This window comes from Gambusia affinis, linkage group LG17, assembly GCF_019740435.1.
Source record: "Gambusia affinis linkage group LG17, SWU_Gaff_1.0, whole genome shotgun sequence".
NCBI classification, from domain to species: domain Eukaryota; kingdom Metazoa; phylum Chordata; class Actinopteri; order Cyprinodontiformes; family Poeciliidae; genus Gambusia; species Gambusia affinis.
The window spans coordinates 9,889,917-9,904,645 of NC_057884.1; the positions used below are offsets into that span (position 1 = coordinate 9,889,917).

A 14,729-nucleotide genomic window follows, 5' to 3' on the forward strand; every position below is an offset into this window, starting at 1 on the left:
GTACAAGCAGTCTGCTTGTCTTGGTGCAGGTTTTTATACAGCTGTGGCCATGGTAGTGATTGTTTACACTTAAATGCAGCGATTTGGATGGGTGAGCGAGACGTTTGCAAACATTGTCAAAATCTGTTATCTCTTATAAAGCATTTAGGGAACTGGATGTACTCCATAGCATTCTATATTGTTAAAACACACAATCAAAAAGCTAATAATCTGAGTAGTTTTTATCTGAACAGTTCCAGGGTTATAAAAGATAATTAGCAGATTACAATTGATTTTCCCTTATAGCACTGTGTCCTAATGCAATATTGAGCTTTTATAAGATGTAACTTTTATGTAGAAACAAATTAGTTAAATAAAAAAAAAAAACTCCATACAGCCATTCTCATTCTAGGTTTGCATTGGGGTTCTCCTGGTATTGTTGTTCCACACACTGTCCAAAACCATGACTTAGGTGTGTGTGGGCATGCTTGTTGAATTTTGTGTTGCTGAATGACTGCTGGAGACAGGCACCAACCCATGTGTGCACATGGGAAACATGCCAACTCCATGCAGAAAGACACAAGACCTTCTTCTTTCTGCAAGGCAACATTGCTATCAACCGTGCTAGGGTTAGAGCTAGGTATGTGTTATACTGATCTAATGTGTATCATATAGTTTGACCTTTGGTAAAGGAAAATCTGCAGATGGAGGTGTTGTTCTCTAAGCACTCAGACACATTACCATTTAGACTGATGTTTAATTCCAGGTAGGGGAACATAATCAAGCCTGATACAGTAGCTGTATCATACAGTTGCTGTAAACAAGGGTGAACTCATTTGATGGGGTTACTTATTGCTCTCTCCCTCTCTTTGTCTCTTTCTGTTGCAGTCAGTCTGTCTCTTAATTTGTTCCTTTTGTTTGATGTTGGATGCAAAGAGACATGTCTGCACAGTGGAGACAGTGAGACAGACATGGACACAGAAAGGTAGTGACACCAAAAGGAAGTAACTGAGAAAAAGAGGGCAGAAAGTTTGTCTGTACAGGTTTATTCTTAAATCTAAAATTAACCTGCCTACGTATAAAAAAGAGAAAATGAAGCACTTCCTACTGCCTTTTAATTTTCTTGTAATAGCATTCTAACCCTTTGATTTTTTTTCCCCCCCCTTTTTATAATATTACCACAATATTGAGGTTTGTCCAAACAAAGTACCGCAGTTGTAATGTGAAGGAAACATTTTCTACACTTTTCACAAATGAAAATCAAAAAAGTAAATAGAATCCAACACAAAACAATTGCTGTTCTGAAAGAATAGCAATTGCAATTGGTAAAAGTCCACGTGTGTAATTTAAACACAGTCTTTATGTGGAGGTCTAACGAGTCTGTTGGAGAATATTAGAAAACAAAAAAGCTCCTACTAATCTGGCCTTCCAGGAAGAATGTCAAAGATCAGATTTAAATCCAGTTGGGAATTTGTGGCGGGACTTGAAAACTATTATTCAGATGTTCTTCATTTACTCTGAACATGTCTGAGCAGGAATAGGCAGAAAGTTTTGTCTGTAGATGTGCAAACGGGCAGAAATGAACCCTAAAAGAGTTGCAAATGCAAATGTAGAGAAACTCTGTTCTATAAACTTCTGACCCAGAGGAGGCGAATACAAATACATGGCACTACTTTTTAAACATTTTTATTAATGTAAAAATGTAAAACACATGTATCATGTTTCTTCTACGTATAAATAATTTACTATTTTGTCAAATAAAAAAAAAAATGTCAGTACAATTCAGGCATTTGGGGTTGAAATGTGATAAAATTTGAGAGTTATAGGTGCAAAATACTGCAAAAAGGCACTGGAAGTTTTATGATGCTAATATTAGATTCCTGTGCTCCTTGATATACAAATTTGCCACCCTCATTGTTTTGCCCATGAACATCTCCATAGGTTCCATTTTTCCAAAATAAACAAATGGATACCTGTTTTCCGCCAGGACTAAGTGTAGAAGCTTCTTTCACTCAGCCTTTAGTTTAACGGTAGCTGCTCTGTATTATCCAGCATAATAAGATCTTGCTCTTTGCATAATTTAGCTTCTGAAATCATACTGTGTTTAGCAACAACATCTTTCCTTGAAGTTCATTAACTCCCTCCAGAGTTATGAGTTAAAAACAGTCGGTAACAGCAGCTTTGATCTTCTGTCCATCCCCATGGGATATCCCCCTGCAGAGACAAATTTCCCTCTACTCATTCTTCACAGTACAGTAAGCAGACAGATGACAGATAAATTTGTCTTTTGTGTATCTGGTGGGGTGGGGGAGTGATAGCTGTGAAGATTAGACTTATCGTTGGCTATTTTTGCTGGCTGGTATGTTACCTTGTTATTGTAGAAAGCAATTGAGGAAAAGAAGCCTTATAGCATTTTTTTTTTCAACCATATAGACATTAAGCTAGGGATTGTGTGCTTAAACTTCAAGCAAGCTATCAAATAAAGAAATACTCCTATTGATATATTTGACATGCTTTGTAATAAAATGCTTATGATGCTACTGTGAATATTTTAAGTTTACAATATTGTTTTTAGCGGATGGCAGAGAGCTGACACGCTTTTTTAAGAGATGTTGGTGGTAATTTACACCAAACGGCTGAAAATTTGGTTTCATTGCTTGCAAAATGACCAGAGTTAAGCCAGTATTTACCAATGTGAATTAGACAGGCAAAACCTTAGAACCTTCAGTGTGTTTTTATGACCATTACCCAATTGAATGATTGACAAATCAGAGCTGGACTGATTGACGGATTCGGCATCAGGGGCACGTATTAGTGACTCCGCCAGTAATTACACTGAAGTACCCCCACTCATCCCAGGCATCCTGAAATGATGCCTTGTACAAATTAATTAATTAGAAACTAGTGAAGCATTTAGATTTCTTCTCCGTTCGCTTCCCGAAGTTAATGTGGCGGGGAATGGATTTAGCGAGGCACCCTTTGTCCTGCTGTCATGACTACAGCTGCTCTCGTACAATGTCCCATTGAGAGGCAATATCAGAACAGTTACCTGCCCTAAGAGCACACAGATGTGTGTGTGTGTGTGGGTGTGTGAATGTGTGTGTGGCTGCAGACAGAGAGGATTATGTGGGAGATCAGCTGTGGCCATGATGCAACAACTAAACATATGGAGGCTGTTTAATGTGCTGATGGTCTTTTGTGACTTTGGCAGTTCTTTGCAAAACTAAACTTTTCACTTTTTATAACCACTCACTTCAACACATTTTATTTTGTAGATGCAGAGAAAATAGAGCATAGCTGTAAAATAGGAGAAAAATGAAAGATGATTGTTGATTTGTTTAGAAATAAAAAAATTATGTGTTGGTGGGAATTGGTGTTGAACCCCTCTTTGTGTAACCAGCTTCACTGCAATTACAGCTGCAAGTCGTTTAGATTATGTTGCTACTAGCTTTACAAAACTAAAGACCTTTTCCCCATTCTGCCTTGCAGCATAGCTCAAACTCAGTCAAACTGAGCAGAGAACATCTTTGTGCTGTAGTTTTTAAGTCATGCCACAGATTCTCAATTGATTTTTGGACTTTACTTCAACTAAACCACTCCAACAAATAAATATTCTTTTAACTAAGCTATTCAATTGAAGATTGTGTATTGTTAGCTTCATTGTCAGTAAAGAGGATGAATACAGATGCCCTGGAGATTTTTCAGGGTCTTATTTGTGAGATACTTTGTAAACTATGCATCATTGTTCTTACACCTCACCTTTATTCAAATCTTTGTGTTGATCAAACATAAAACCGCAATCAAAGGACAGCACAGACTGGCTGTGATGCCACAAAATGTGAAAGAGTTGGAGGGATCTGAATGTTTTTGCAAGGGTCTGTAGTACCAGATAACTTCTGTATGTGTAGGTTTCCCCTTTTTGGTTTCTTTTTTTTTTCCACAACATTTCCTGTTGTGCTATCATTGGCATTATCATAGGCGGTGGTTGACATCCAGCAGAGAGGATCCGCTGGGGCTTCGAGTGTCTCCATACCCTCCTGAATAAAGCGTCCTCACTTTACATTGACGCAGAATGGGTCCATCTTGCTGATGTTTACAAGAGCACAGCAGGTCACCCTGTGCAATCCAGTCAAATCCCTCCTGCTCTCACATGGGCTCTAATCTTCAATAACTGCCATCTACAGCACATCTACAACTCACAGAACTACAGCTTACAGAACTACATGTGCTCTCCATGACTTCTCCATTGCTTCCTTCCCTTTTCATTTCCTCTGTCTTTCATTTTGGCATCCGTTTGCCTTTCTGCCATTTTGTTTCTTATGTTGCTGACTTGTACACTTTTTAGCAAAAACACCTTGCTTTTCTCTTTTATGCTGAATCAAATAGCAACTACGCATAATGTCAGTGACTTGAACCCTCTAATTGGATTATAATTCATTTCTTATTTTTCAGGATCATTGCAGTCCAACATAGTTTGCATAGGGGGCGAAGTCCATCTGATATAATGCATCAAAGAATATACAACAGTTTTCAAATTTTCCTATTTGTTAAGACACCCACACAGAAAATTTTGACAGAGCTGCAAAACTACACTCGTGATGCAAAATATGTCTCACGGTGTTCCAAATCTTCTCTTGAGGCTATCTAAATGTTTTTGGACAATGTATCAACATTTTCAGGACTGGCTCAGTGCTTGGCCTGATCAAGAGGAGGTAGGAGTTAGTTCAGACAACAAATGAAAAAAGCCTTGAACAGGTTTCTGCAGGTAATTTGTAAGTCCAATCAGTGAGCAAAGGGTACCCACTGTGTTGTGCTCAGTGTAACTACTGTAAGAAAATATGACTGTATTTGCTTATTAAGTTGATTTGTGATTGTCAGCTTCAGTGCTAAAATAAAGGGCTAGTTCTCTTTCATTGTTTGTTTCTGACCAGTTCAAAACATTAGTTATGTAATAATTTACAAAAACAATATTATAATTTCAGCAATTTTACACTGCACAGAGATGACTAAAAACAAAATTTAATAGGGTTATTTTAAAATTTATATTCTAATTGTGAAACACAAAAAAAGTCAATTTTCAATGCCGTTGTACACAGTGTTCCAAATTATTCAAGTGATATTTTCTTAAATGGTCAATGCAAATGATGGTCAGTATAATTTTCAAGTCATGAACTATTACAGTACTACAGTAATTTTACTGAACAAAGTTCCCCATGAGAACAGTATTTTTTCCAAAAATAAAAAAAACTCAAAATGCACTGTTCCAAATTATTATGCACAGCAGATTTTCTAAACATTTTATGGATTATAAAGAACTGCAAATGGTCATTCTTTGAATGTGCAGCGTTAAGTGATCACATGTACTAAAATCAAAACTATTTCAATCAAAAACATCTTAACAGACAGAGTTACATGTTAACATAGGAGCCCTTTAATATCACCAGCACAATTCTTGAGCCATTGAACTTGTGAGTTTGTGGAAAGTTTCTGCTTGAATTTCTTTGCAGGATGTCAGAATATCTTCCCAGAGCTGCTGTTTTGATATGAACTGCATCTCAGCCTCAGATCTTCTGCTTGAGAAACTCCAAAGGTTCTCAATAGGGTTGAGGTCAAAGGAGGATGGTGACCACACCATGAGTTTCTCCCCTTTTTATGCCCATAGCAGCCGACACAGTGGTATTCCTTTCAGCGTGAGATGGTGCATTGTCATAATTTCTACCACTATACTCATGCTATTTTTCGCTCTGACTCCATTGAGCTTACAAACATTATATCGATTGCTTAGAGAGCTGCACGCTCTTGATTTGTTTGATCTGAGCTAATGTTAGGTTGCTGCCACTGCTTGATTTACAGGTACAAATCAATAAAACATGCGTCCACACGGATGTTGGATTGTTCCTTTACAGGACAAGCTTCTGTGAGCCTTGAGAGAAACACCAGGAGGATTATGCATAAATCATCAGCATATTATTAATTACAAAGATTGATCTCTACAGATTCCCAGAACAGAAGAGGCCCCAGTATATTGTGAGGGTCACAGTATTTGGGATTACTAATGGAGGAAGTACAATATGCTGAAATAACATTCTAAATCAGCGTTTTCAGCCCTAATGCCAGTACCCCCTAAAAAGCCACCCATCATGTTCACACAGACACCATCATAACTGTGAATCCCTTTAGCTGTGTGAGCCTGCTCCCCAGAGGATGTCACTTCTGCCAATGCAATGGGGCTCAGAATGGGAAAAGCGCAGATTAAGCCAGAACACAAGTGTTGGGGTTATCACATTCACACGACCAAAATAGATGCAGACCGGGTGAAACGCCGGGCAGATCAGCCAGGCTTGAGGTATAGCGGGGATGGACTTCCTGGAAAAGATCACTGATGCCGACAGACCCAAACACTGGAGAGCAAACTGTGATTCCGCAAGAAAGTATATTTAGTATTTCAATAGATTATTTACATCCCAACAAGCAAAAAGACATGAAAAATTTACTTTTTATGCATTTGTTGGCAGCATAGACTATTGTATTAAGTTTTCTTATCAAGAGGCAACTACTACTCCTTTGTAGATCAGATAGGCAGCAGAACCCATTGTTTTGTGCAACAAATGTCTTCACTTGAAATTATTACTACGGTACTTTTTGCTTCCTTTTTCTGTGGTTCATTAATGCTGAATCAGATTTTGAAAAGTTGCCTCTGTGAAAAAAATATGGATGTTTTTTTTTTGGGAATGTTTCCTAATAAAAGCAACAAAACTGTTCTAGTTATATAGTCATTAATATTGAACAAGTAACTGAGTAACTACTTATTAGTCACCAAACAATTACTTAAAAGTAGACTACTAAACAAATTTTGTTGAAATTGGACATATGGCTTTTATCTGCCTATTTTAATGCAATTTGCAACATCTCTATTTAATATGTGCCTTAGTTATTCATTAAAGTAAAAAAGAATACTCGAGTATGAATATTGATATGGAATATTGTAAAAATGTAATCTTAAACTACATGCTGAAAGACTCAAGTTTCATATCCACTCAAGAATTCATTTAAATTACATTATCACAAGCAGATAATGGTTCATTTATTATTAACTAATGAATGCAATACTTTATTTATTTTGTGAAACAGGTGGTTTACTAATAATGTAGTGAAGAGGTAAAGGTTCAGTAATTGTGAATTATCTTTATTGATAATCTATTTTAATGATAAGTTGACTTAGTTTATTCGACACTTTTCTAATCACCAACCACTCAAAATGCCACACAGTAGATAATTACTTTCTCAGCCGCTCTCACTCATATGTAGACAACCAGCGGTTAACCCAACATATAAAGGGTTAACTGCCTTGCCCAGGAGCACCTGGTCAGAGGAAGCTGGAATCAAACCTACATTTTGCACAGGGAAATAAGTAAGTCTGATTAAGTACACTGAGTTTTGAAATTGTTTTAATAGACGTTTATTCCTCTTCTTCTGCTTGCATTAGTTGCTGTTAAATTAAGCTTGTGTGTTACAGATTCACATTGGCATTACTGGAAGGCTTCTCCCGTCCTTTCTGTGAGCTCTAGTTTATCCTAAGATGTACAATAAACAGATCAGGACTCTGAAGAGGCTTCCAGAGCATACAGTATGCTGCCTGAAGTCCTGAAGCAATGCCAGCTCTGTTTATGTCTTTTCTTTGCTGAACTATACTTGCATCACTATCACACTGCACTCACATGAGTCATAATTACTTCCCGGAAACCGCTTGGCCTTGAAGGACAGAAGGATTTTATGCTGATGCCTCTTCATAAATTGAAGAGGTTTTTTCTACTCATATAAAAATGCTTTGCAGAAAATGCCGTACCTACTACATTTAATAAAAATCCAGTTTTATGTTATTTAAAAAAAAAATAAAACAAATCTATGTTCAGACGTGCTCTTGTAATTAAGTAAAACTAAGAGACTTCCAAAGAGAGATTTACAAGATGATGCTAAGCAGGAGAATTGCAGATTTTCTTGGAAGCATTTTGTCATCCCTCAATGTAATAGCCAGTGGTGGATTTAATCCCATCAAATTAGTCCCATGCTAATCCTCACTAACCTCAGGAAGAGGTCACTCATGTTCATTTTAAAGATGCATAAAGGCCACTTTGTAACTGCACATTCAGAACCAACTGGTTGTTGACAAGCCACACTCTGGCATGCTATTTATTTAGATATTTATTTTCTTGTGCATAATAATTTCTAAAGGTCAAACTGACAGAATGCAGTTATCAAATAAAAATAAAAAAAGAAAACAAAATGTAGGAAAATTAATTTACAATCACGAGTTAGTTGACATATTTAAAAACTTCTATTGTATTTTTAAATGTCACATACAAAGCAGGAAGGGTTGGACATCTTATTGGTCAGGTTGAGATACGTTTGTTCTTGTCTTGTTCTGCAAGTGCTTTGCTCTGCTAGTTGGACACGACCCATGACCAGCATGTGACTTTGTTTGACTATCATATCACATCTTGGCTGTTTGTCTCTGCAGTATTAGAGGATTATGTTGACCAATAGCTCTGTCCCCAGAGAAATGTAAGCTTTATGCACTTAATTCTAAGCCAACATTTTGCCACACACGCCAGCTGCCGACGCTGATGGTGCTTTTGGCTCTCTGCTACAGCTACCTTTGCAGATGACTTATTGTGTCTGCTGTGAGTTATTGCCAACACAACCAGCCATTTATATGAAACATTGTTGCAAGTTGTCTTTTAGGCTTCATTTGTAGCAAAGCGACTTCTGTTCTGCAGCCTTAACTCTTGCTGTGTGCACAGTTACAGCCTCAAACTTGTTCATGTTTCATCTTGTTATATTGTTTCAGTTTCAGCTGAGGCGTTTAAAGGGTTTCTTCTGTTTGCGGCTCATTTAAGTTGCCCCACTGCATGTCAATGAGATCAAGACCTGGGCTTTGAGTCAGCCCAGGACTTTCAGGGTCTTAACTCTCAATCAATCCAGCTGTGGAGACTTGCTGACCCCAAGGTGCCACTCTTTACTGCTGTCGTTGGACAGTGATCTTTGGAAATTGTGTTCTGCTCTCTAATACGCTTCCCAACTGTGTGTGTGTGTGTGTGTGCGCAAAATAAGACATCCAGCATAGTTCCAGTTTTCAATATTTTACTTATTACTTGCCATTTTCAGGCCAACACACGTCTGCCTTACTCAAGTGACACATATTCCTGTCTCTCTCACATCAAGATGGTTAGAGAAATAGGTTCAGTGATTTTCTCTTCATATCCAGTGAAAACAGGAAGTCACAGCTTGGTGATTAAAGATACATGTACATCAATACATTTTTATTTTTTGAGACCTTTAAAATTTGTTCAGGTCAGTTATATAACATAGAGTTTTTTTCCCTCCAGTGAACGACAGTGCCCATCTTAGATGGTTTTATTTTTTTAAATATGTTCATGTGAGATTATTTAGCTACTGCATACTGTTACCAGTGGAGTAAATAAATGAAGATGATGCAATATTTTTGCTAGAGTCACAATTGAGGAAGATAAAATCACGCTTCATTTTAGAGTGTTGGTTTTACTTCTTTCAAGAACATTTCCCAAGCAATGACTGCCGTCTCTTGGTCTCAGCTGTACAGTCTGTTGAGATTGGGGATCCCCCACTGCCATGGGGGATCTGTGGCTAGTTAGTCACTGCATTATCATTTTCCTTTAAGGGTTATGAATTTGAGTTGGCTCACATGAAGCCCTGACATCTCTGATAGATGTTCAATGTAACCTGTTCTGAGTTTGCGGTTTGCTGACTGTGGTGATGTCCTTGTCGTTGTTTGAAATCCAAAAGATAAACACCAACTAAAACTTTGATGACATAATAAGCTGTTCTTTCTGCCATGCTGCTTGCTGAGGAGCACATGTCTGCTGGCATTCAGCTCCCTGGCAAAGAGAACGAAGCAGTTTGAACACAAGAGAGGGATTCTTACTCGCTTCTGCTTTGTTTTGAGGAAATACCCCAAAGGAAATAAGAAACATTTTATGGCACTGAATGTATTTTTAAAAGTACAAACTGCAAAACAAAGAAGGGCATCATTTATCAATAATAAGAATTTTTATGTATTTTGACTGAAATTCTAATTGACGTCGATCTGAAAACCCCAAAAATGCAAAGTATTCTCAAAATTGTTAATGTTACAATTTACAAAATTTTTTCATGAGAGCATCAATAAAAATCAATACATTTGAAAATATAACTAAATGCAGGTTCTGTGCACAGCTTGGTGATAAGATATGTATTTTTATGTCCTTTTTTTGTAATCATATTACTATTATTATCACAAAGAGCACAAAATATTATGATGATATGATGTCTGAATAGAGATATATGCTGCAAAATAAACTCTAACTCACAGGGCTTCTGTTGCCATCGACAGCATATCAATAACACTGCATATGATGCACAAAATATAGTCTGCATAAAGTGTCCATTCATATGAAATTTTAATTGCCTTGATTATTGTGAGTTTTTTTTTATATTTTAGGAAAACTGGACATTCTACTTACCTTTATGTCAGTTTTTGTATGTTTTCAAATATTTTCCTTACAATAACCTAGTCATATGAAAGTAGCAATTATTAATGACTCTGCTTCTTTCCCGTCTGGCCTTTGGAACGCAGCACAAGTCAAAGGTCGTAGAAACTTTCGCGCAAAGTTAGACAGTCGCTGGGACTTTGGGAAACCTTGTCCCAACCTTCATTGTGTTTCATCAATTCTTGTTGTGCTTTTTGTGTATTCACAAAGGAGAATGAGCTGACAAGGCATTAGCTTTGTTCCTCAGCCTGTTTTTTTTTTCTTTGTTTTACCTCTTGCTTGAATGTTGTGTTATCCCCTTATGTCACAAAACTCTAATTAATCTAAACACAACCTCAGCCGAGTCGGTGATATGTGTTCTAAATTGGGTGTGAGGAGAAGATGTTAGGTGCACTGAGACAGCCTCCCTGTAAGGCGGTGGCTAATTTTAGCCTTTCAGGGCAGTGCACTGTGTCTCCCTGTGGATGAGTTGAACCACAGAAGGATCTGAGTGCCAGCTCAGGCCCTGCCTCTCCTTTCTGTTCCATGTGTGGACATTGTTCTTCGTGCCGTGTGGGGTTACAGGCCAGTCACAATAGACGGAGGTGGGGAACTGTGGATTCAAAGAGCTTTTAAAGCACCTGGGCCTTGGTCAAGCAGATTTTTGAACATAAACAAAAAGTGGCTCAGATCATAGACTACTATCAATGCGGGGTCCACTTTTAAGACCTTTGTTTATGAGGAGTAAGAAAAAAAGAAAATCATTATTAAAATGTAAAAAAAAAAAGATATACCAAACAAACCATAAGAGAAAAAACGGTGCAGAACTTGCACATGTCTTTCTGATAGAAACGGGTTGTATAAAATAACAAAACTATAATTAACTCAACCTCAGCATTTTCAGCTATTTCACCCTCCATAGCATCATCAATACATCCTGCATGTTTCAATTACTCCTTTTCTAAGAAATGATCATAAAGATTCACTATCCTCCACATTTGTCACAGATTTTAACTCCACTTGCCAATAATGCAGGTCTTTATTTCTCGTTATTCTTAAACAATAAAAAAACCACTCATTTTAACTCGCATGCTGCAGCTACTTGGTAAAAAATACTGTTTTGCTTATGAAAAACTTAAGTTACCATCACGTAACACAAAAACTCAAATATGTTAAGTAGTTTGGTGAAGTACTTTCAATAACAATATAGTATCAATATTGGTAATTAAAAAATAAAAGGAAAAATACAACCTACATCTCTGTAATTACTCATCAGCTTAAACGGGCAATATATTTCTGATGCGCTGACAATTTGAGGTTTGTTTACAGGAGTTTGTTAGTCAGAGTGATAGTAGGTGTCGGTACCATCAACATCTGTGCATAGCTGTCTGCTGCAGTGACCACTTTGCATGAAGTCGTGAATTACTTGAAGTCCCTCAACTACTTCCGATTTAAACTTAAATAATCTTAAACAGAAGTTTTTATTTAAAAAGAAATCTTCATTTAATGATGTGGCAAATCAATTGATACTCAGTTCTTACAAATAAAATGGTGATTTCATGTAATATAGAAAGACATACATTTTAAATAGATTGTAATTGCCTGAAATCACATGCTTTCAGTGGAAAGATTATGCAGGTTTATTATGCAAAAGGGACCAATCAGCTGCCATATTTCCCCTAATTTAAGCTTTATTTGGCAAGGAAAAATTGAGCTTCAGCATAAAGAAGATTGTGACCTAACTAACCTAGAAGTAAGTAATTGGTTTCTCATGCTAATGATGATTTCTTATGCTAATTAGAAGCTCTGAAGAAGCGCCGTGGTCACCCAGGCGTGAGTCGATTCACCTCGGCCTGATCCGATGTAAATGACACAGCATCCCTCCACAGATTAGCTTCTTCACGCCGCTGATAACTTTTGTTCTGAAAACTTTTGGGCTGAGATTAAACAGCCGGCTGTAAAAGTCGACTCCTGCTAATGCCAGTGAAACACACGAACTGACTAATTACTCTACAGCCATTCGTTCTCTTCATCATCCAACTCATTTACACCGTTACCTGCTGTCCTCTGCGCTGAATGTGTGTTTCCTCGACGGCTCTGTTAGTTTTGGAAAGCAGCCATGTTGAATTATGTACAGCCCAATTTCTGCGAGTGCAGATACACGCATACATCCCTTAAGCAGCCAAATTTATCAGCGTAAAAAGAGGTTTATTATTTAGAATCTTTTTGAATATAACACCAGTTGTATATATAAATGTCCAGACTGTAATGTTTGTTTGTCTCTGCTTTTGTCTTCCAGATTTTCCATATGACCTATGATCTGGCTAGTGCAGTGGTAAGAATATTTAATTTGATAGGGATGATGCTGCTTCTGTGTCACTGGGATGGCTGTCTCCAGTATCTGGTGCCTCTCCTCCAAGACTTTCCCCCTGACTGCTGGGTGTCCCTAAATGGTATGGTTGTAAGTATTACACATTTTTCTTCTTTCATGCATAAAGTCATAGTATGTCAGCAGCTGTTGCTTTCTATATTTCTTTCTTGTGGTTTGAAAACAATTGTCATTTGCAACAACCATGTTTAGCTTTTCCACCCAGCACAATTTTAGCAGAATTATATATTACTGTTGATATTAAATTTATAGGTTTTTGTTTTTTTTTAGTTTCTTATTTCACTCAAAATTTAATATTAGAATTCAAATCAATTTTGTAATTCACAGGATGAAATAAATTGTACACAAAAGTCATTCATGGCTTTTAATGAATCTTTTTTAGGGTTTTATTTCTGAACTTTCTCTTGAATATACATTCGCTCACAACACTCATGTTTTCATATTGTATCATTTTACCAGCAGAGTCTTATTTATATTTTGTTGGGATTTAATAGAGTCCAAATTTGAAAGTCAAAGTTCTCAAATTCTCATTTGTGTCTAGGTCTGAACTTGGACTGGGCTACTCATGCATAAAAATGCCTGAAGCCAAACATTGCAGGTCTAGCTCTGTGAGGACGTCTGAAATGATTACTTGGATTAATCATGATGAATCGATGATTAAAATAATCTAACAAATAAAAAAAAAATCAACTTATTCAGTAAACAATTAATCACTAACAGGAGTTTACAGACTCTAAAAGATGCAATTTATTGAGTGAAATTGTTTCACTTGAAATTAAATGCCTCAAAAGGAGTGACATCTCTTTTAAAAATGTTATCTTTTAAAAAAAAAAAGATAAAAAATACTGTGAGCTGTTTGATTAAAATGAAGTGTTAAGTCTGTCATGCATATGATGCACCCGACTGTACCAGGGAAAAGATTATCAGCTACTCTGGCCCATCTTCAAAACGGAGAAATAAAAGAAACGCATCCATTTTACTGTAATGCTGAAAATCTTTTTTTTTTCTTTTTTTTTTTTAAGAATATAGTTAAGTATAATGAGAAGTTCTGTTTAATTCTGTGCTCCTGTTAGCTGGAAATCCAGCAAACACAGGGGGACCATTCTGCTGGTTGAGCTGTCTGTTCTTTTTAGCTCATGTCTGTCTTCTCGGCTCCTCCCTGGTTTCAAAATTGCCTCTTGATGTGGAAGGGGTGTGCAGTTTATCATTACACTGCATTCATAATGTGGCATAGGACATACAGCTTCCCTGTGCTGGTGCATTTATTAGACTGGAATAATTTAACATATAGTTTAATCCAACGCAACACAATGGTGTGGAAAATAGAGGAGTACAGCTTAATCACTGCACTGATTTCACTCCTTGTGCACAGTGTATTTGGTTTACATACACTTGCATAAGCTGTTGCAAAAAAGACATCTTAAGGATTAAATCAATTTGCCTTCTTTCTTTTTTTTAAATACTGTCTTTGGTCTTGAATGTTTCTTAACAATCTGTAAAGGCTACCATCATTGACTGAAAGGATAAAATGAGTTATAAAACAGGGAATAAGACGCCAGAATGATGTTACCAGCGTCGACATGACTGCTTTTTGGCACATGCCAAGCTGTCTGTAAAGGATTTGTACATAGAAAATGTAAAGAGTGGTTGTTTATAGCAGCATTGCTTTGTTTGAGGCATCCTTCCTTTCACTTTGAACTATAAGAATGGATCCTGGGAGTCTGCAGTGGCCTGGCATCCCTGACATTTTAATTAAGAACACAATTTCTTTCATATATGGTTTGCACAGGTCTGAAACAGTTCTGAATGGCATAGAT

The 14,729-nt window shown here is 37.0% G+C and overlaps 1 protein-coding gene across 3 annotated transcripts in view; it reads left to right on the forward strand.

Moving 5' to 3' along the window:
• LOC122846762 (potassium/sodium hyperpolarization-activated cyclic nucleotide-gated channel 1) overlaps positions 1–14,729 on the forward strand; it is a 94,918-nt gene that overhangs the window by 43,353 nt on the left and 36,836 nt on the right. For all 3 annotated transcript variants that reach the window (XM_044143907.1, XM_044143908.1, XM_044143909.1), the window contains one exon: positions 12,823–12,984. In XM_044143907.1, the coding sequence (XP_043999842.1) occupies positions 12,823–12,984 (162 nt within the window). The remainder of the gene's footprint in view (positions 1–12,822; positions 12,985–14,729) is intronic.